Source organism: Nycticebus coucang, chromosome 18 (assembly GCF_027406575.1).
Source record: "Nycticebus coucang isolate mNycCou1 chromosome 18, mNycCou1.pri, whole genome shotgun sequence".
Taxonomy (NCBI): Eukaryota; Metazoa; Chordata; class Mammalia; order Primates; family Lorisidae; genus Nycticebus; species Nycticebus coucang.
In genome coordinates, this window is record NC_069797.1 from 32,459,514 (window position 1) to 32,481,184 (window position 21,671).

General features: G+C 51.2%; 2 protein-coding genes across 6 annotated transcripts in view; one reads left to right on the top strand and one right to left on the bottom strand.

The window, feature by feature from the left end:
• The first annotated feature begins 452 nt into the window (after window positions 1-452).
• PROCA1 (protein interacting with cyclin A1) lies at window positions 453-16,663 on the top strand. Of its 3 annotated transcripts, none has more exons than XM_053570447.1 (5): window positions 453-953; window positions 12,136-12,222; window positions 14,955-15,090; window positions 15,324-15,473; window positions 15,568-16,663. In XM_053570447.1, exons 1-5 carry the CDS (start codon window positions 863-865, stop codon window positions 16,223-16,225), a joined length of 1,122 nt encoding a protein of 373 aa, XP_053426422.1. In that variant the 5' UTR covers window positions 453-862; the 3' UTR covers window positions 16,226-16,663. The 3 variants fall into 3 exon arrangements, with proteins under 3 accessions (XP_053426422.1, XP_053426421.1, XP_053426423.1); XM_053570446.1 differs by having other exon boundaries at window positions 456-953; window positions 15,324-15,482; window positions 15,568-16,661; XM_053570448.1 differs by lacking the exon at window positions 453-953 and adding an exon at window positions 1,134-1,477 and having other exon boundaries at window positions 15,324-15,482.
• Window positions 16,664-17,767: 1,104 nt separating this feature from the next.
• Window positions 17,768-21,671, bottom strand: part of SUPT6H (SPT6 homolog, histone chaperone and transcription elongation factor) — a 45,418-nt gene continuing 41,514 nt past the window's right edge. For all 3 annotated transcript variants that reach the window (XM_053570444.1, XM_053570442.1, XM_053570443.1), the window contains exons 33-37: window positions 20,104-20,216; window positions 19,785-19,862; window positions 19,521-19,687; window positions 18,876-19,063; window positions 17,768-18,556 (exon numbers count right to left, since the gene is read on the bottom strand). In XM_053570444.1, coding sequence (XP_053426419.1) covers window positions 18,370-18,556; window positions 18,876-19,063; window positions 19,521-19,687; window positions 19,785-19,862; window positions 20,104-20,216 — 733 coding nt within the window. In that variant the 3' untranslated portion in view covers window positions 17,768-18,369. The remainder of the gene's footprint in view (window positions 18,557-18,875; window positions 19,064-19,520; window positions 19,688-19,784; window positions 19,863-20,103; window positions 20,217-21,671) is intronic.

A 21,671-nucleotide genomic window follows, 5' to 3' on the forward strand; every position in this document is an offset into this window, starting at 1 on the left:
GGGGAGGTTGCTAGGAATGCAGCCTGCCCTGCCCTCGGGATAGAACAAGTCTATGGAGATACGGACTCTTTATTGGACAGTATTTTCTCCGGGAAGGAAATACTAGTGGCGGAGGTGGGGTGGCGGATCAGGGATGGTTGCCTCTGGTGGCCCCAGGGTGGCTGGGAGCTGACTTCAAGTCCTCATCCCACAGTTCGGCCTTGGGTTCCTGTGAAAGAGGTCTGTGACTCCTGCCGGACCTGGGGGACCTCGTAGAAGCGGGGATGTTGGAGTGGTAACAGGGGTGCTTGGAGGCAGTCGGTCCGCGGGTGACAGGGCAGGACCCAGGGCTGCACTGGGTTGGGAAAGGCTGAGAGCGGCTGGGAGCGGTCGCAAGTGTGAGGTTTAGAGAATGGCTGGGGCGGGGCTAAGAACGGGGCTAGGGGCGTGGCCAGGCGTAGTCTTAAGAATTGGGGCTGCGGTCTAGGGGCGGGGCTAAAATCTGGGGTTTGGACTAAGTTGGGTCTAGAGAGGAGCTTAGGATGGGTGGGACTGCGGGCTGGGCTTGTCAGTTAAGGTCCGAGATAAAGAGGCAGTACTAAGGTTAAAGGTGGCGCAAAGGTGGCCTGGGAGGAGGTGGGAGGTCCCGGATGAAGAACGCAGCTGACGCGCAGACCAGGGCGAGGAAGACCACGCAGCTTAGAGCGGGAAGGGGGGAGGCGGGTGGGGGGCCTGGGCAAGCATGAGGCGGAGTTAGGGGCTAGACTGGGGCGAAGCTGAGACTGGAATTTACGGTTGGTCCGAGGGCTCGGCTAAGCTGAGGTTCAGGGTTGGACTTCTGCGAGGAAGAGTCCTGTAGAGACGAACAACGAGGCTGAGAGCCATGTGGGTCAGGACGACACTAAGAATCGAAAGGTGGACCAAGGAAAAGACTGAGTGTAAGCCCAGCAGTTGTGAAGAGAGCCGGAACAACGGTAAGGAGCGGCGGGCAGAAGACTGGGGGCGTGGCCCGGGGCCGGCTCTGGAGGGGCGGAGAGGAGGCGGGGCCCAGCACCCGGCTGGGGCCGTGTGGCTGGAGCCAGAACTGAAACTCTTGGGTATGGGATTGGGAATCACCACTGTGCCGCAGCTGCGGGGCCTAGCCAGGCTTGGCTGGAGCCTGTATGGGGTCCTGCGCCCACGCAAAAGCGGGGGCTGGGGCGGGCTATTCCGTTGACCCTGAGGGGGAGAAGGAGTGTGGAGCTTCCACACGTGACATCATAATCGTCTCCGGTGGGGGCGGGGCCGAGGAGGCACTTCCTAGGAGACTTGGACGCGCTGCCCCGCCCTTGCTCCCTCCGTTTCCCTGCTTCCCTTCCTTGATTCCTCCCCCACCTTCTTCCCTCCTTCCCTCCCTTCCCCATTTGGCTGCTCTGGTGCCCACCCCCTGTGCCTCAAGGGCAGGGGGAGCTCCTCGGCTCCGCAGGAGGGGAGGATTCTGTACAAATGAGCATCACCTGTGAGTTTTGAGTTAACGCCTCTGTGCTCCGAGTAATGCCCCACGAGAAAAAGACCACAAACCTCCCACTTCCTTTCACACTGTCGCTCTCCCAGTTCATGATGGAAGTCCGTTCTGCATCCAGCCTCAATCACTGTCCTACTGCAGAAGCTCTGGACTGTCGCTCCATTCAGAGTTCCCCATCTGTTCTCCGTGGAACTAAAGAGCAGGTTGTTTTTCTCAGATCTGAAGAGAGTTACTAAATTCCTCTACCCCTCTGTTCTTCCTCCCCTCCTACCCCTCACGGGCAGAGCTGGTGTGTTGTCGGAGCTTGTTGAGAGTTAGACAGTGTAAAATAAGCAGGCTCTGACTTGCATGAAAAACGTCTGTCATGTTGGCCCTGGAAAGAGCAAGGCCAGTGGAGTCAGAGCACAGTTTGAATCCTGGCTCTGGCTTGGGCCACTATGGCATAACCATAGGGTCCAGGCTGGATAAAGGAGGCTGTGGAGTCAGGATCGAGTACAATCAGAGAACGAAGAGTTGGTAGTGTTGGCACTGAAAAGCCAGGTGGAGTAGGAGGTGACAGCTAGAAGGACAGGTTTTGGGTAGGGAGCTGAATGTGTTTTTTTTTTTTTTTTTTTGTAGAGACAGAGTCTCACTGTACCGCCCTCAGGTAGAGTGCCGTGGCGTCACACGGCTCACAGCAACCTCTTAACTCGGGCTTACGCGATTCTCTTGCCTCAGCCTCCCGAGCAGCTGGGACTACAGGCGCCCGCCACAACGCCCGGCTATTTTTTGGTTGCAGTTTGGCCGGGGCTGGGTTTGAACCCGCCACCCTCGGCATATGGGGCTGGCGCCCTACTCACTGAGCCACAGGCGCCGCCCCTGAATGTGGTTTTAAGACACAATTGTGGGGCTCATGACATGTGGTGTAACCATGTCTACCATCAGTAGATAGGGCTGAAAAAGCACAGGCTATGGACCCAGGGAAACCTGGGTTTGGATCTTACCTCTGCCATCTTTATTTATTATTATTATTTTTTTTTTGTAGAGACAGAGTCTCACTTTATGGCCCTTGGTAGAGTGCCATGGCATCACACAGCTCACAGCAACCTCCAACTCCTGGGCCTAAGCGATTCTCTTGCCTCAGCCTCCCAAGCAGCTGGGACTACAGGCGCCCGCCACAACACCCGGCTATTTTTTGGTTGCAGTTTGGCCGGGGCCGGGTTTGAACCCGCCACCTTCGGTATATGGGGCCGGCGCCTTACCGACTGAGCCACAGGCGCCGCCCCATCCTCTGCCATCTTTAATTTGTGTCTTTGGATAAGTTACTTATCCTCTGAATTTCTGAGTCCCATCCATAGAATGAAGCTGTGGTAGGGACTTAGAATCAAAGGTATGTTTTTAAAAGACTAGCATTCTGGGAGGCCGAGGCAGGTGAATTGCCTGAGCTCACAGGTTGCAGACCAGCTTGAGCCAGAGTAGGACCACGTCTCTAAAAATAGTTGGGTGTTGTGGCAGGCACCTGTAGTCCCTGGAAGGCTGAGGCAAGAGAATCACTTGAGCCCAAGAGTTTAAGGTTGCTGTGAACTATGACGCCACAGCACTCTACCAAGGGCGACAAACTGAGACTCTCTCTCTAAATAAATAAATAAAAGACTAGCATAGCACCTGACATTGTGAAGGTGTGTGTCCTGGGTAAATTCTCTTTCTGTAGAACAGTCCCAGGTTTGAATCCTGTGTGGAATCTACAGTGCCATAGTGTCTTTGTGGCTCCAATAGGGGTTTATTCTAGTCTACTCGTGTATTCAACATGGCCGGGCACGGTGGCTCTCGCCTATAGTCTTAGTGCTAACTCTTTTTTTTTTTTCTGTAGAGACAGAGTCTCACTTTATGGCCCTCGGTAGAGTGCCATGGCATCACACAGCTCACAGCAACCTCCAACTCCTGGGCTTAAGCGATTCTCTTGCCTCAGCCTCCCGAGCAGCTGGGACTACAGGCGCCCGCCACAACGCCCGCCTAGTTTTTGGTTGCAGTTTGGCCGGGGCCGGGTTTGAACCTGTCACCCTCGGTATATGGGGCCGGTGCCCTACTGACTAAGCCACAGGCACCGCTCTTTAGTGCTAACTCTTGAGAGGCTGAAGCTGGTGGATTGCTCTGAGCTCACAGGTTTGAGATCTGCCTGAGTAAGAGTGAGACCCCGTCTCTAAAAAAATAGCAGGGTGTTGTGGCAGGCACCTGTAGTCCAAGCTACTTGGGAGGCTGAGGCAAGAGAATCGCTTGAGCACAAGAGATGGAGGTTGCTGTAAGCTGTGACGCCACAGTACTCTACTAAGGGTGACAAAGTGAGAATCTGTCTCAAAAAAAAAAAAAGGCTCTGTGGCTGCAGAGGCAGATGAAATATGGGCCTTGCTCTCAAGGAGCTGTAAATACATGAATGTCACAAGTTCCAGCCACTATGGTAGGACAAAAAGGCACAAGATATAAGTGACCAATTCTACTTGGACAGCATTGTTCTTTCCAAGATAAGCAGGTGTTTCTTGGGGGTGGGAGGCAGGAGAGAAGGAATAAAAGAGGCAAGGATGAGAGGAGGGATAGATCAGTGGGAAGAATTGACAACCGAGGAAGAAATCAGGGCTCAGGTCTTGAGGAACTTGTTATGTCATTATAAGGAGTTTGTACTTTATCCTGAAGGCAATGGGATACTATTAAAAAGGAGGAATTTGGTAGACCAGTTGGAATTCTAGAAAACTCAATCTGGCTGCATTGTGAGGACAGGATGAGGGGAGTGAGGCAGGAGGCTACTGAAGCTGTCTAGATCAGAGATGATGAAGATCTGAACTAAGATGATTCCTAGATTTTTGGCCAAGGTGTCTGTTGCTGTCTGAAATGAAAGACACATGAAGAGGAGGTTCCTGGGCAGAAGGGAGAAGATGGTAGTTTGGTGTGGGACATGTTGACTTTTTTTTTTTTGTAGAGACAGAGTCTCACTTTATGGCCCTCGGTAGAGTGCCATGGCATCACACAGCTCACAGCAACCTCCAGCTCCCGGGCTTAAGCGATTCTCTTGCCTCAGCCTCCCAAGTAGCTGGGACTACAGGCGCCCGCCACAACGCCCAGCTATTTTTTGGTTGCAGTTCAGCCGGGGCCGGGTTTGAACCCGCCACCCTCCGTATATGGGGCCGGCGCCCTACCGACTGAGCCACAGGCGCCGCCCCATGTTGACTTTTAAGATGTTTGGGAACATCCATTGGCCATATGCTCTGGATAGCAGTCTGAACTGGAGACTCAGATTTGTGTAATTTTATTGGGTGTTGAAGCATGGAATTAGATGACATTATCCAGGATAAGCTTTTGAAGAATCTTCTGAGGAAGTGGCCAAATACAGAGCCTTGGTAATCAGCAACTTAAGGGGTACAACAGAGAAGGGAGGCAGGAAAGAACTAAAGTCAGGGAAAGAAGTGAAAGATGAGAGAGGGGCGGCGCCTGTGGCTCAAGGAGTAGGGTGCCAGCCCCATATACCAGAGGTGGCGGGTTCAAACCAACCCTGGCCAAAAACTGAAAAAAAAAAAAAAAAGAAAAAAGAAAGATGAGAGAGGTTTGCCATGGAAGCCCAAGGAACAGAGTTACAGAGTTTGCAGAAGAGATTGATTGGTCAACAGGGTAAAGTGAGATGAGACGAAAAGGCAGCCACTTGGCCGGGTGTGGTGTTTCGTGCCTGTAATCCTAGCACTCTGGGAGGCTGCAGGTGGATTGCTTGCGCTCATGAGTTCAAGACTAGCCTGAGCAAAAGCGAGACCCTGTCTCTACTAAAAAAAAAAAAAAAACAACAGAGGCAAGAGGATCACTTGAGCCTGAGTTGGAGGTTGCTGTGAGGTATGACGCTATAGCACTCTACCCAGGGTGACAGCTTGAGACTCTTGAGACTATTTAGTCTAAAAAAAAAAAAAAAAAAGGCCATGGATGGTGGCTCCTCGGAGGGTGAGGTGGGTGAGAAAAGGCAGTAGGTTTGGCTATTGGGAGATTGCCTAGGCTGTGCTGGTAGAGCGGTGGATGGCTGTCATGTTACAGGTGGCTGGAGGAGAGCATAGAGGTGACAACACTGAGCTTACTGAAGTCTAGTGCCTAGTGAAGTGACCCAATATACATCCGCTAGATGAGTAAGTGAATAAAGTTGGATTGAAAAGGGAAGGGAGGGCAGTGCCTGTGGCTCAGTGAGTAGGGTGCTGGCCCCAAATACTGAGAGTGGCGGGTTTGAACCCGGCCCTGGCCAAACTGCAACAAAAAAATAGCTGGGCGTTGTGGCGGGTGCCTGTAGTCCCAGCTACTTGGGCAGCTGAGGCAAGAGAATTGCCTAAGCCAAGAGTTGGAGGTTGCTGTGAGCTGTGTCGCCACCACACTCTACCAAGGGCAACAAAAGTGAGACTCTGTCTCTAAAAAAAAAAAAAGAAGAAGAAGAAGAAAAGGAAGTAGTCCATGCTTGGTGGCTCATACCTGTAATCTTAGGTCTCTGGGAGGCCGAGGTGTGTGGATTGCTTGAACTCAGAAGTTTGAGACCAGCCTGAGCAAGAGTGAGACCCTGTCTCTACTAAAAATAGAAAAAATAGCCAGATGTGGTGGCACAGGCCTGTAGTCCTAGCTACTTGGGAAGCTGAGGTAAGAGGATTTCTCAAGCCCAAGAGTTTGATGTGGCTGTGAGCTATAACACCATGCAACCCAGAGTGACAGAGTAAGACTCTGTCTCAAAAAAAAAAAAAAAAAAAAGAAAGAAAAGGGATAAAAAGAATCAGAAAGGAGGGGATATGGGGCGGCGCCTGTGGCTCAGTCAGTAAGGCGCCGGGCCCCATATACCGAGGGTGGTGGGTTCAAACCCAGCCCCGGCTAAACTGTAACCAAAAAATAGCCAGGTGTTGTGGCGGGCGCCTGTAGTCCCAGTTGCTCGGGGGCTGAGGCAAGAGAATCGCTTAAGCCCAGGAGTTGGAGGTTGCTGTGAGCTGTGTGAGGCCACGGCACTCTACCGAGGGCCATAAAGTGAGACTCTGTCTCTACAAAAAAAAAAAAAAAGAAAGGAGGGGATATGAAATGATAGAAGGAGAAATCGGGATGATAGTGTTATTTTTATTTATTTATTTATTTTTTTGAGACAGAGCCTCAAGCTGTCACCCTGGGTAGAGTGCCATGGCATCACAGCTCACAGCAACCTCCAATTCCTGGGCTCAAGCGATTCTCCTGCCTCCACCTCCCAAGTAGCTGGGACTACAGGCACCCACCACAATGCCCGGCTATTTTTTGGTTGCAGCTGTCATTGTTGTTTGGTGGCCCCGGCTGTATTTGAACCTGCCAGCTCAGGTGTATGTGGCTGGTGCCTTAGCCGCTTGAGCCACAGGCGCCGAGCCTATTTATTTATTTATTATTTATTTTTATTAAATCATAGCTGTGTACATTAATGTGATCATGGGTCACCATACCCTGGTTTCAAAGACCGTTTGACACATTTTCATCACACTGGTTAACATAGCCTTCCTGGCATTTTCTTAGTTATTGTGCTAATACATTTACATTCTGCATTTACTAAGTTTCACATATACCCTTGTAAGATGCACTGCATATTTATTTATTTTTTAAGAGACAGAGTCTCACTTTATTGCCCTCGGTAGAGTGCTGTTGTGTCACAGCTCACAGCAACCTCCAACTCCTGGGCTTAGGCAGTTCTCTTGCTTCAGCCTCCAGAGTAGCTGGGACTACAGATGCCTGTCACAACAACCAGCTATTTCTTTTTTTTTTTGGCCAGGGACAGGTTTGAACCCGCCACCTCCGGCACATGGGACCGGCGCCCTACTCCTTGAGCCACAGGCGCCGCCCGACAACCAGCTATTTCTTGTTGCAGTTTGGCCGGGGCTGGGTTTGAACCTGCCAACCTCGGTATATGGGGCCGTTGTCCTACCCACTGAGCCACAGGCGCCACCCTATTTTTTTATTTATTTATTTAATTTTTTTTAGAACACATTAAAATTTGCTTTAATACTTCTTCGGGGGGAAAAAAACACACTTGTAGTGAATGAACAAGAAACATTTTTACGCTATTATTTGTATCTACCATGCCATGAATTCACAGGGGAAGAGGTTCCAGTAGCTCAGGGAGGCACCTTGCCATTGAATGTGACAAAGTGTTGACTGACTTTTGAATTCGTGGGAAATAGGTTCCAGCACCTTGTATCACTGTTACATGGGGACTATTGATTATCCTGTGTGCTATGCTGTGCACATATTATGCCATGAACTCATGGGGAATAAATAGGTTCTTGCACCTAAAAACATGGATCCACTGGTACTCCTGTGTGCTATATTAGATGCTTATTATGCCATGAATTCATAGGGAATGGGTTCCAGGAGCTCAGGCTCCTTTCCGTTAGTTCTCACACAATGGGCTTCTCTGGGTGGCGCAGGCTGGCGCTTCAGCTGGACCCAGGTACCTTTCTCTTTGGCTTCCTTCTTTTTCTGATCATTTTCCTTCACACGTTTCAGGAAGCTATCTCGGCTCTTAGAGTGCTTAATATGCTCAATAGGAACATTAATCCTCTTTGCGAGGATCTTGCCCTTAACTTGTTTGTTTACAACAATGCCAACAGCATGCTGGGTAACACTGTAGACTCCTCCAGTTTTGCCATGGTAACATTTGTGTGGCGTGCCTTTTTGAACAGTACCCGTTCCCTTGATGTCTACAATGTCACCTTTCTTGTAGATTCGCATATATGTGGCCAAAGGAACAACTCCATGTTTTCTAAAAGGCCCAGAGAACATGTATCGGGCGCCTCTCCTCTTTCCCTTTGTGTTTGCCATTTTGGTGAATTACTGGAAGATGGCGTCTCCGGCCAAAAGGCAAATAATGAATTTTTTTTTTAGAGACAGTCTCACTTTATCGTCCTCACAGCAACCTCCAACTCCTAGGCTTAGGTGATTCTCTTGCCTCAGCTTCCCAAGTAGCTGGGATTACAGGTACCCACCACAACGCCCAGCTATTTTTTTTTGCAGTTTGGCCAGGGCTGGATTTGAACCCACCACCCTGGGTATATGGGGCCAGTGCCCTACCATTGAGCCACAGGCACCGCCCCTTTTAATTTTTTTTTTGAGACAGTCTTACTTTGTTGCCCTCGGTAGAGTGCTGTGGTATCACAGCTCACAGCAACCTCCAGCTCTTGGGCTTAGGCGATTCTCTTGCCTCAGCCTCCTGAGTAGGTGGGACTACAGGCGCCCGCCACAACGCCTGGCTATTTTTTGGTTGCAGTTTGGCCGGGGCCAGGTTTGAACCTGAGACCTTTGGTATATGTATTTTTTATTTATTTATTTATTTTTTGTAGAGACAGAGTCTCACTTTATGGCCCTAGGTAGAGTGCCGTGGCCTCACACAGCTCATAGCAACCTTCAGCTCCTGGGCTTAAGTGATTCTCTTGCCTCAGCCTCCCGAGTAGCTGGGACTACAGGTGCCCACCACAACGCCCGGCTATTTTTTGGTTGCAGTTTGGCCGGGGCCGGGTTTGAACCTGCGACCTTTGGTATATGTATTTTTTATTTATTTATTTATTTTTTGTAGAGACAGAGTCTCACTTTATGGCCCTTGGTAGAGTGCCGTGGCCTCACACAGCTCACAGCAACCTCCAACTCCTGGGCTTAAGCGATTCTCTTGCCTCAGCCTCCCGAGTAGCTGGGACTACAGGCGCCCGCCACAACGCCCGGCTATTTATTTTTTATTTTTTTAAGTAATAGTTTTTTTTTTTTTTTATTGTTGGGGAGTCATTGAAGGTAAGTAATAGTTTTTTTTTTTAAATTGAGACAGTGTCTCACTTTGTTACCCTTGTTAGAGTTCTATGCCATCATAGCTCACAGCAACCTCAGTGTTTTGTTTAAAGATGTTCATAGCTTGTGGGGGAGGCAGTAAAGAGGGAGAAAGTGATAATTCTGGCTGAGACCTAGAATACAGATGCTTTGGGGAGAAGTTAGGAGGGATAGGTCTTGCCCAGGCTGGAGGAGTTGATGAGAGTAGGAGTGTCTACAGATGATGGTAGTGAAATTATCTACTGAGAGGAATGGTAGTGGTGTAGGAATTTCTAGGATGTGCTTGAAGTCATTCATTTAACAAACTCTGAAGGCTGGGTGCAGTGAGTGGATCACACCTGTAATCCTAGCATTCTGGGAGGCCAAGGCGAGGGGATTGGCTGAGCTCACAAGTTTGAGACCAGTCTGAGCAAGAATGAGACCCAGTCTCTAAAAATACCTGGGCATTGTGGAGGGCACCTGTAGTCCCAGCTACTTGGGAGGCTGAGGCAAGAGAATCGCTTGAGCCCAGGAGTTTGAAGTTGCTGTGAGCTATGATGCTGTGGCACTCTACCCAGTGTGACAAAGTGAGACTCTCTCTCAAAACAAAAAGCAAACAAACACTCAAAACATTTCTGAGTACTTACTGTGTTGTGGAAAGCAGAAGGAACAGGAGCTGTTGGGACGGGGAGGGCTTCCAGAAGACCCCAAGCAGTCAGGTTCCTTTTTTTTTTTCTTTTTTGAGACAGTCTCACTGTGTTGCCCTCGTTAGAGTACCGTGGCATCACAGCTCACAGTAGCCTCAAACTCTTAGGCTTAAGCGATTCTCTTACCTCAGTCTCCCCAGTAGCTGTGGGACTATGGGCACCCACCACAATGCCTGGGTAGTTTTTGGTTGCAGTTATCAGTGTTGTTTAGCAGGCCCAGGCTGAGCTTGAACCCGTCAGCCTCGGTGTATGGGGCTGAAGCTCACTAAGCCCTACTCACTGAGCTATGGTCGCTGAGCCAGGTTCCCTTCCTTAAGTAGGTCTTTTTTTTTTTTTTTAGAGACAGTCTCACTTTGTCGCCCTCAGTAGAGTGCTGTGATGTCACAGTTCACAGCAACCTCCAGCTCTTGGGCTTAGGTGATTTTCTTACCTCAGCCTCCCAAGTAGCAGGGACCACAGGCGCCCGCCACAATGCCCAGGTATTTTTTTTGTTGCAGTTTGGCCAGGGCTGGGTTTGAACCCGGCACCCTTGGTATATAGGGCCAGCACCCTAGTAGGTCTTAAGTCTAATGCTCAAAGGACAAAGCTAGTTGTGGGAAGGAAAAGGGCAAGTGACACATTGGCCTGTTGTTGCTGATGGGTGGGGGAGCTGCTGCTCTAGTTGGAGGTCTGCTCAAGGACACCCTCTGCCCAGGGTCCCTGAGACTATTTCTGGAGCTGTGCCTTCTTGCCTAGACCCTGGCTTACTCCTATTCATTACTACAGCTCCAATGATGCTCCTTCCAAGAAGTCTTCCACAATTCCCTGTGCCTCTCCCTAGTCTCAGTCGGTGGCCCTTATCTGTGCTCCTACCATCTCTATCAGCCTCACACTATTGTGAACCTCCCCTGTGTCCCTCTCTTCTGGCTCTCCCCTACTCTCTTGACAGCAAGGACCATTGTTCAAATCTTTGCATCTCAGGCTTGGCACCAGTAGTAGTTCAGTGGTTAGGGCAATGGCCACATACACCGGGGCTGGCGGGCCTGCTAAACAACGACAACAACATCAAAAAAATAGCTGGGGGTGGCGCCTGTGACTCATTCGGTAGGGCGCTGGCCCCATATACCAAGGGTGGCGGGTTCAAACCCAGCCCCGGCCAAACTGCAACAAAAAAATAGCTGGGTGTTGTCCCTGGCGTCTGTGGTCCCAGCTACTCGGGCGGCTGAGGCAAGAGAATCGCCTAAGCCCAGGAGTTGGAGGTTTCTGTGAGCAGTGACGCTACAGCACTCTACCGTTGGTGACAAAGTGAGACTCTGTCTCTACAAAAAAAAAAAAAGAGCTGGGTGGCTTGGCGCCTATAGCTCAGGCGGCTAGGATGCCAGCCACATACCCTGGAGCTGGCATGTTTGAATCTAGCCCAGGCCAAAATATAGCCAGGCGTTGTGGCTGGCGCCTGTAGTCCCAGCTACTTGGGAGGCAGAGGCAAGAGAATCACTTGGACCCAGGAGTTGAGGTTGCTGTGAGCTGTGATGCCATGGCACTCTACCCAGGGTGACAGTTTGAGACTCTGTCTCAAAAAAAAAAAAAACAAAACCTGGGTGTTATGGCGGGGTACCTGTAGTCCCACTTACTTGGGAGGCTGAGAAAAGAGAGTTGCTTACGCCCAAGAATTTGAGGTTGCTGTGAGCTGTGATGTCATGGTGAGCTGTGATGCCATGGCACTCTACCAAGGGCAACATAGTAAGACTCGGTCTCAAAAAAAAAAAAGTTTGCATCTCAGCTGGCAGTGGCTCCTGCCTGTAATCCTAGCACTTTGGGAGGCTGAAAGTACAGGAGGATCCTTTGAGCTCAGGAATTTCAGACCAGACTGAGCAAGAGACTTTGTACCCAAAATAGAAATAATTAGCTGGTTGTTGTGACAGGCATCTGTAGTCCCAGCTACTTGGGAGGCTGAGGCAGGAGGATCACTTGAGCCCAGGAGTTTGAGATTTCTGTGAGGTAGGCTGATGCTACAGCACTCGATCATGGGCAATGGAGTGAGACTCAAACAAACAAACAAAACTACTCACATCTCCAGGGTATAGCTGGGGGCTTGACACATGGAGTGTCTTAGGAGATGTTTAGTGAATGAATGACATGGGGAAGGGATACTGCCACTACAGTCACTCTGTGCTCTCTCAGATGTAAACAGGTTACCCAGCTGGGAGAGAGGACCTCTGCTGGCTGGTGTGGCGTCCACCACTGACGCGTCTACCTTCTCCTCTGAAGGTAGGTCTAGAAAACCTCTGGCCCCCAGGGTCCCCATCACCCTCACTTGGGAAAGCTGCCACCTGGTGGAAAGAAGGAAGTGTTTGGTCCTGAAGGATTACCCAGCTCCCAACTCTTACCCCATCCCCTATAGATGCCAGAGAGATGGCTCTTTCTCAAGGCTGCCATCACCCCTGTCTGTATATAGCACTTTCTGGTATGCAAATAATATCTCTGATGTATATATCCTCCCAACAACTCTGCAAAATAGGCATCACTACGCTCCTATTTTGTGGTAGGAAACGAAGGCTTAGAGAAGTAATTTGTCCTAGGCCACCTAGCCAATAAGTGACAGAAACAAGAGTTGGACTCTGGCATGTTTGACCACAAGTTTGGGGCTTGTACCTATGCTACCCTTTGCCCTAATTCAGCAGCACTGAGGAAGGTTGAGGTGGTGGTGATGTTCCTGGGTCCTGCCACACACATGCCTTCCTCATGTGCCCTGGGGATAGAGAAAGGCACAGGGAGAGAGGAAGCAGCAACAGAGGTCACCAAGCAGGTCAGGGGCACAGGGGGGAAGTGAGGATCTTCACAGCCTCATGGGGAAGAGAAGGGAAGAAGAATGTGAGGTAAGCCTCAGACAGAGCTGCTGATCTCTGAGCATTAGATAGCCACGTGGACTAACATACCCACTGCCTAGTTGATTCCCGGCTGTGGACAGTACACATTCTCACCCCAGTTCCACCCTTGTGGGGGCTGGGCGAATGTGGCATCTTCAGGCCTATTTCAGGGAGTTAGCCAGCTATAACACTCTATACCAGGCTGCTAGGGAACTCATCAGTGTCTGCCCACTTCGTCCCCCAGGATGGGATGGAGCCCATGTCTGGAAGGAACCCAAAGTTAGGTCCCTAGTCCCATGCCTGCTATGTGAGACCTTGGGCTCTAGGACTCAAGAGGCAAGTGGAATCACTTTATGGGTCTACTTTTTAGACAGTGCCCTGAGGAGAAAGCCAATGGTAGCCTAGAGCCTTAGGCAGGGCCAGAGGCCAGACAGTGGACTAGCATTCAGCTGAACCACCGGGCAAGAGACTTTCTGGGGATTTTTACCTAACCTCAAATTCTCACTCCAGCAGCTTCTTCCTGTGCCCTGGGGAAGGGGATATTACTGCCTCAAAGAAAGTGAAAGGGCTGGGCAGGGTGGCTCACACCTGTAATTGTAACACTCAGGGAGGCTGAGGTGGGTGGATTGCCTGAGCTCAGGAGCTCAAGACCATCCTGAGCAAGAGTGAGATCCTCATCTCTACTAAAAATAGAAAAACTAGCAGGGCCTATTGGCAGGTGCCTGTGGTCCCAGCTATTTGTGAGGCTGAGGCAAGAGGTCTCTTTTTTTTTTGTAGAGACAGAGTCTCACTTTATGGCCCTCTGTAGAGTGCCGTGGCCTCACACAGCTTACAGCAACCTCCAACTCCTGGACTTAAGCGATTCCCTTGCCTCAGCCTCCCGAGCAGCTGGGACTTCAGGCGCCCACCACAACGCCCTGAAGTTGCAGTTTGGCCGGGGCCGGGTTTGAACCCGCCACCCTCGGTATGTGGGGCCAGCGCCTTACTGACTGAGCCACAGGCGCCGCCCGTGGCAAGAGGTCTCTTGAGCCCAAGAGTTTGAAGTTGCTGTCAGCTACTCAGATACAATGATGCCATGGCACCCTACCTAGGGCGACAGAGTGAGACTCGGCCTCAGAAATGAATGAATGAATGAATGGGAATGAATGAATAAATAAAAGCAAGTAGAGGGACTCAGGCTGGGTGTGGGCTGTTCAAAATTCTGGGGCTCTAGAGACTGGAGAGAGAAAAAGTGGGAGCTTAAAGAGTAAAGAGCAAGGGAAGAATCAGGTTGGGGCACAGGAGAGAAGGGAGGAAGGTGTCAGCAAGAAAAAGGAGCTTGGAGGAGGAGAGGGAAAGAGAAGGAAGGACCAGAATCTGAAGAGCAAGCCAAGGAGTAGAGCAGGCTGGGCCTTAGTACCCTTTCCAGACTTGTGCCACTGTGCCACCACAGGCCTGGCAGCTGGCATGGCAGTGGAGGTTGTGCAGGGCCAGATGTGGGCCTCTGGGGCCTGGGCAGGGCAGACATAGAACTAAGGATGCTGCTGCTGGCTTTCATCACTCCTGGGCTCTAGTCTGCCATGGTAAGAGGGCCTTCCCTTACCAGGTTCCTTGTGGAGCGGAGTCACTAAAGGGGTAGGCAGAAACCAGTGGAGAGCCCCAGGAGAGCAGGCTCAGACACAGAACCAGACATCTGCCTGGATGTCTGCAAGGGGCAGATTCACACAGTGGACTGGGGCAAGGGCAGTGCTGGGGTGGGTTACTATTAAGTAGAAATGGTGTTGGGGCAGGTAGTGGTGCCAGGTGCATCTGGTGAGGCTTTAGATTGAGCTATGTGGCTTGACACCTATAGTTCAGTGGGTAGGACACCAGCCATATACATTGGAACTAGCGGATTCAAATCCAGCCCAGGCCTGCCAAACAACAACTGCAACCAAAAAATGGCCGGGCGTTGTGGCAGGTGCCTGTGGTCCTAGCTACTTGGGAGGCTCAGGCAAGAGAATCGCTTAAGCCCAAGAGTTTGAGATTGCTGTGAGCTGTGACACCATGGCACTCTACCCAGGATGACATCGTGAGACAAAAAAAAGAAAATAAAAAAAAAGGATCAAGCTATGCTGCTGCTGCCTCAAGTGACCTGGACCCCTCCCCCCTCAGGTGACTGCAAGGAGACTGACAGGTGCTGCTGGAAACACAAGCAGTGTACTGGGCACATCATCTACCCCTTCACCCCTGACTGTGGCCACCACAGCCTGCACTTGCACTCTGCCAGCCACTGCAACTGTGATTCTAGGTGAGGGCCCCCTCCATGGGGGACCTGTGGTAGAGGCAGGTCCAAACTTTCACTGTGGTTCCCCCTTTCAACCCTTGGTTTTGCTCTTCAGCATTGACCTGGTACTGCCAGCCAAGCCCCAGGTTGGCAAACCTAATGGGAGGTCTTTTGGTAGCTGAGGTGGGCTGCTCACTCTGGGTCCCTAGGGAGTCAGGGAGGCGTGGGAGCTGGGATGAGAGTTCCATGTGTGGCAGGCTGAAGGAATGCTCAGAGAAGGCAAATAGCAGCAGCTCCCGAGATGCGAGCCCGACCTGCTCCCGAGATGTAACCTCAACCTGCTTCAACATCATCCCGTCCACTTGCTTGGAGCTCATCCCAGAGGAGGAATGTGTGGAGCGATTCTGGTATGGCTGGTGAGTGCCAGTGGGCTGATGTAGAAGGGGTCTTTGGGGGTATCCCCTCCCTGTCAACCTTCTCTTCCCACTCCCCTCCTCTCAGGTGCAAAAGCTACAGGCCTATCTCCGTGGCAGTGATCCACCACCCCATCCACCATAAGTGTGGGGCAGATGATGAGGAAGAGGAGGAAGAGGAGGAAGAGGAAGAGGAAAACAAGCCTTCTGTCCTCACTCAGGTGGGGCCCACCGCCACACCCACTGACCCAGCCATCATCACAGTCACTGGTACCCCTGACTCAGCGCCCATCACCATCTGGCGCTCTGACAGCCCCACAGGAAAGAGCCAGTGCAATAAGGTGATCAAGAAAGTAAAGAAGAAAAAGGAAAAAGAGAAAGATAAAGAGGAGGAGATGGATGAGAAGGCAAAGCTGAGGAAAAAAGCCAAGAAGGGCAAGTTGACTAAGAAGAAAAGCCCGGTTAAATCAGAGTCTTCACCTCCAGACCTGAGCCGGTCATTAAATCCAAGAGAGTTGGCCAGGATGTCTGAGTCCAGCCCAGAAAGCCGGGAAGAGCTGGAGAGTGAGGACAGTTACAATGACCGGGGACAGGAGGAGCCCTCCAGTGAGGATGTTGAGTCTTCATTGGCTAGGAAGAGAGAGAAGAACTCGGTCCAGGCCAAGAAGCTTCCGGCCAAGCCCTTACAAACCAGGAAGGTAACCAAGAGGAAATCTCCCCCAGCATCAAACCCCACTCTCAGTTGAGGCCAAGGCAATCAAGGTGAAGAATAAATACCATCAAGCCTATAGCCAAACCCCATTGCTCTTCTTTCTCCCTCCAACCTGGCTACTTCTTGGGGGGAGGGATGGGCTTGGGGCTACAGGAGTTTCTGAAAGGCAATCCAGCTTTTGAGGAAGCCTATGGGAAGGTAGGTGAGAGGGAAGGAGGGGATACAGCCGTTTCTTCCCATCACCCTAGGACCAGGGAAGAGTACATCTGGGTTGGGGGAGGGTGGGATGGCTTTCCCTCTCTCCTGGAGACTGCAGTGCATGTAATCCACTTCTAGGATAGATAGGCAGTAGTGTTTGCAGTGACACCTCCAATAAATGGAACCTTTTAACCCATTCTGTGCCACCGTGCCTAGCCTTTTCCTCCTGAGTAGCCCTGGGGAAGGTACTTGTGGCACCACAGGGGCTGACCTTCCCAGCTGGAGTGGTCCTATTCCCGAGAGGACCTTTTGTGCTGAAGGGAAGAGAGCTGAGTTCCTGGGACAAGGCCAGCCCCTTCCCCCAGCTCTTGATGGAGGAAAGCAGGGGAGGGAGTGCACCAAGTGTGAACGGCAGCAGCCTGTTCTGACTTCTCAGCTGAGCCCTAAGCAGAGGAAAAGGAGGTAGAAGCCTCATCAAGTGTTGATTCACAAATCTGACAAAGCCCTTGTGATGAAAGAGGGACACCAGAAGTCCAGATCAAAAACCGCAGTGGGGCCAGGGCTTTGTGGGAACAGGTTGAATGTGGGACCCCCTCTGGGCCATGGACACCTGATTTGCTTAGAGGATGTCAGAGACCATGGTCCAACTGGAGAAAGGGAAGAGACAGAGGTGTAATGGGCTCAGGCTGAGAAACCAGATTTACTTGTGGTTTTTCTTCAGAATGCCAGAGACTAGCAAGCACCGTGGACAAGGCAGCTGGGTGTGAGTGTACTAATAGCAGGCAGCCTTTGCAAGGTACCAGGCACTGAGCCAAGGAGTTTATACACACTCTCTCTCAGTCCTTGCAGTACTGGTGAGGTAGGTATCACTGTCTCCTTGTTACAGATAAGAAACCTAGCTGAAAAACAACCGGAGCTGGCACAGGGTCACAGGGCTATGAAGCAGAGTAGGGAAGTGCCCCAGGCAGTCTGATGCAGAAGCTGCCAGTTCTACAAATCATCACCTCTGATGGATCTGAATAGGGAGTCAGGGGAGCCCTCAGAACTCTAACCACTGCTTTGAAAGTCATCCCTCAGGGGTTTAATCCTAGCATTCTGGGAGGCCGAGGCTGGTGGATTGCCTGAACTCAGGAGTTCAAGACCAGCCTGAGCCAGAGGGAGACCTTGACTCTAAAAATAGCCAGGTGTTGTGGTGGGCCTATAGTCCCAGCTACTAGGGAGGCTGAGGCAAGAGAATCGCTTAAGCAAAGAGTTTGAGGTTGCTATGAGCTGTGATGCCACGGCACTCTACCCAGGGTGACAAAGTGAAATTGTCTCCGAAAAAAAAAAAGTCATCCCTCAAAGAGCTTGGGAGAGAGAGGATTTGGCAAGAGCTCTGTAGAAACACTGTTTATTCAAATGACAGGCAGGAAGCAGTGGCGCTGGCAGGTGGGGAGGGCAGCTAGGCAGGGCTGGGCAGGTTAGCACTGCTCCCCTGTGTCCCTGCAATCCTGCTTTGACAGCCACCCAGGCTGCTGGCATCAGGAATACTTTCCATTTTCTCCCTCCTGCCCCAAACTGAATAAATAGCATCCCTCTTCCCATAAGAGATAGGGGAGATTCATGTGCTGAGCTTGGTGCCCTGGTCACAGCCAAGTCAGGTGAGGGCAGCAGCTCCAAATGGCTTGTAGGGAGTAGAATACAAAACTTCCACTCTCATTCTCACCTTCCTCTTCCTCCTCCCTGCCACATTCCCTTCCCAGCTTGGTCCCAGGACAGGTGGTCAGTGAGGATCTGGAGTGGGAGAATTGTTGCCTAGCGTACACTGAGCTCAAGTTCGCAAGGCCATCATCCAGCCTGTCACCCATCCAGGCTGACCACCAAAGAGAACGTCACTTCACGCCACTTTTATGGACAGAAAAGGAGGGGCAGGGAGGGAAGCTGTGGGCGGCCAGGCCATTCACAGCCTCAGAGGTAACCAGAGTCCGAGGAGTAGGCCCCCTATCGATCCATCTCGTCCAGGAGTGGGGTGGCATCGCCAGCAATCGACATGGGGGTGCTTTCGATCATGGGGCTGGGAGAAGGCCGAGGTGTCAGCCGCTGCTTCTGTTTCCGCCTTTCTGCCTCTTTCTCCTGCAGCCACTGTTCTGCCATCTTGCCCCAGTCGATGGCTGCATGGCTGTTGGACCTGGGAAGGGGAAGAAAGGGTCTTTGAAAAGTGGGATTCTCTAGGGGCTTGCTGGAAAGAAGTCTTCCCATCAATCACTGGTGAGCACCCACCCTTGCAGAAAGGGACCTCACACCTATGGGCAGCAGCCCCTCTGCTATGGTAAGGCAGAGGTAGCAATGGCTGGCTACCGCCCTCTTTGTGTTTCCCTAGAACCCAGGGGTCCCTGGGACCCAGAGGTCCCAGCCATGGCCCTGAGAGGATCCAAAGCACCTGCCTTTGCTAAGTTTTTAGCTTGCTGATACTAATAACTAACCCGAGACACCATCCAGATACTTACTTTGGCTGCTGCTGCCGTTGTCGGGAGCTGGAGGAGGGCTGGGGCTGAGCCTGGGCAGACTGTGGGGTGGTGCTGGCCTGTAGCTGGTGGTACTGTGGTGTAGTGATGGGCTGGCTTGGGGTTGTGTAGGAGTAGCTGGGGGTCATTAGTGGTGTGGCCACTGGCTGCTGGGCTGGTGTTGGGAATACCTAGAGAGGCACGAACAGTTAAGTCGGGATGAGCTTTGGGCTTATTGGGTCTTACTGTGAGTTTTTGGCAAGCTGCAAGGGTGGGCTCAGCATAGAGCTTTCCAGCTGACCCTCCCCTGAGCAGTGTGTGGGTCTGAGCAGCAGAGGAAAGCCAATGACACACAAGGGGGCCCACTAGTCCTGACCGCCTCTGGTTTCTAGTGGCTTGAAAAGTTCGAAAGATCCCAAAGGACTCTGGAGAGGTCAGCCTCTCTCATATTCTCTCCTCACTCAAATGGGCCCGAGGAAAAGGCACATCTATTGGAAAAAGGTCTTAAGGCCATGGCAACCCCATCTGTGCATATGAAGCTCTTCATGGTAGACACTGCCAGAAGCCAGTCTATGGCTTGACAAAAGATGAGTGTTCCCTTTCATCCCACCCCACCCGGCCTAGGAGTCTCTTCCCTAAGCCACATACGTGGTAAGCGCTGCTGCCCCCTCCACTGCCACCATAGCCATACTGGCTGGAGGCCCACTGGGCTGGGGTGGCATTAGGGTTCTGTCCTTGGCCTGTCACGGCAGCAATGGCACTGAACATCTGCGAGGTCATGTTTTGAGGCAGGGCGTTTACAGCCCGTGTCAGATCTATAAAAACACAGAGGCAGGGATGGAAATGTTAGAGGTAAAAAAGTCCTTCTAGCTCTATCCCTCCCATCCCCAGTCCCAGGCCCAAGCTCCTCACCTGCAAGGTTGATGTTGGCTGGAGTGGCATTGATAGAGGCAGGTGTCCGGGTCCTGCTGCTGCTACTGGGAGTGATGCCTATAGGAAACAGCTACATTTCAGGGGTCTGGAAGAAGCACTGAGATAGATGGTGGGAGGATGGGCAACTGCATGGGCACAGTGGATGGAGAACCTCCAGAGGCTGGGAGGCTGGGTAGGAATAGGATAGCTGCAATGATAGCCTGTGCCTCACTCTCCCCATAGGCCAGTTAGTACTTTGAGTCAGGCCCAAGGTGTCCCTCCTCCCACACCCCTGAAGTCATGACAGAGTAGAACTCACCGGGTACAGGATCCTGGTAATGATCTTTAAACCATCTGAAGAGTCCATTCACAGTAGGGAAGATTTGGCCCCGGTACCGGAATCCTTCTGGAGTCACTGTTACGTATTCTATCCTGGGATTTTAGAATGAAACGTGTGTCAGGCACCACTTGGAACTGGCTGTGAGGAAGTGACCAGAATAGATGTCCACCACGTGAAGTAGCCATTCTGGGTACCAGGGGAAAGGAAAGATGACAGAGCCAGTCCCTGGCCTTGTGAAGGGAGGCTGTACTCAGAGTATAGTCAAGGCCAAGGGCTCGGTGGCCCCCTGTGTGCTGGATACAGGCTGACAGAGGAAGGTTTGCTGGAGGCTGAGCCAGCATACTGGGGTGCAGTATGAAGGTGGCATACCACAGGTGAAGGTGAGATTGAGGTCCCAGGATGTCAGGGTTGGGAGGGGCCGCCCAGGACAGCAAAGTACATAAGCAGGAGACTTTGTGCAGCAGCGCTGGAAGATGGTTAAACTGCCTTTATTCAACACTTCTGAGAGCAGAAAAGTGGTTAAGAGGATGGGCTCTGAGGTGTTCTGGTTCTAGTTCTAGTTTTAGCTTACCATTCACCACCGATGTATGAGACTTTTGCACAAAGTTACTAAACCCGAATCTAATTCACTTGTAAAATAAAGGTAAAAGCACTTAAATCCATAGGGTGAAAGTGAGGATAAAATGAGTCAGTATACACATAGCATTTATAACACCTAAAACAAGGTGTTGTGCTCAATAAAGGATGGCTATCAGGTTCGGTGCTTGTAGCTCAAGTGGCTAAAGGCACCAGCCACATCTACCAGAGCAGGTGGGTTTGAATCCAGCCCAGGCCTGCCAAACAATGACAACTATAACCAAAAAAAAAAAAAAAAAAAAAAGCTGGGTGTTGTGGTGGGCACCCGTAGTCCAAGCCCAAGAGTTTGAGGTTGCTGTGAGCTGTGATGCCACGGCAGTCTACCCAGGGTGACAGCTTGAGGCTCTATCTCAAAAAAAAAAAAAAAAAAAAAAAAAAAAAGGATGGCTATCAATAGCCAACATACACTGTTGAGTACCACAGAGTTTTCATTTCTATTAAACTGGCAGTTCTCAATCTGTGGGTCACGACCCCTTTGTAACAATGAAAATACCTCGCAGCATTAGGAAGGTTGAGAACCACTGTATTAAACTGAAACCTGCTTCCTAGATATCCTAAGGGTGTTAATTCTGCCACGCAGGGGATTCTGTGCTCCTTTCCACAAGAAGCTATCATGTTGAATGTGGTCTCAGTTAAAGGCGCATGGGGCAGTTTCCAGCCATATCAGAGATAGTATCCTAGCTACCATCATCTGGAAGTCAAGTTGGTAAGTCAGAAAAGGCTTCTCAGAAAAGAACATGATATTCTAGATGTGCCCAAGACAGTACAGAGACCAAAGTCATCTGGCCACTGAGCCCCACTGGTAGTCTAACCTGTGAATCACATAGTCAAAACAGGGATAAAAGCAGAAATGCCAAGGGTCAACGATAGCACAGGGACAGGGCTTAGGCAGAGCAGGCTGGTGTGATCAC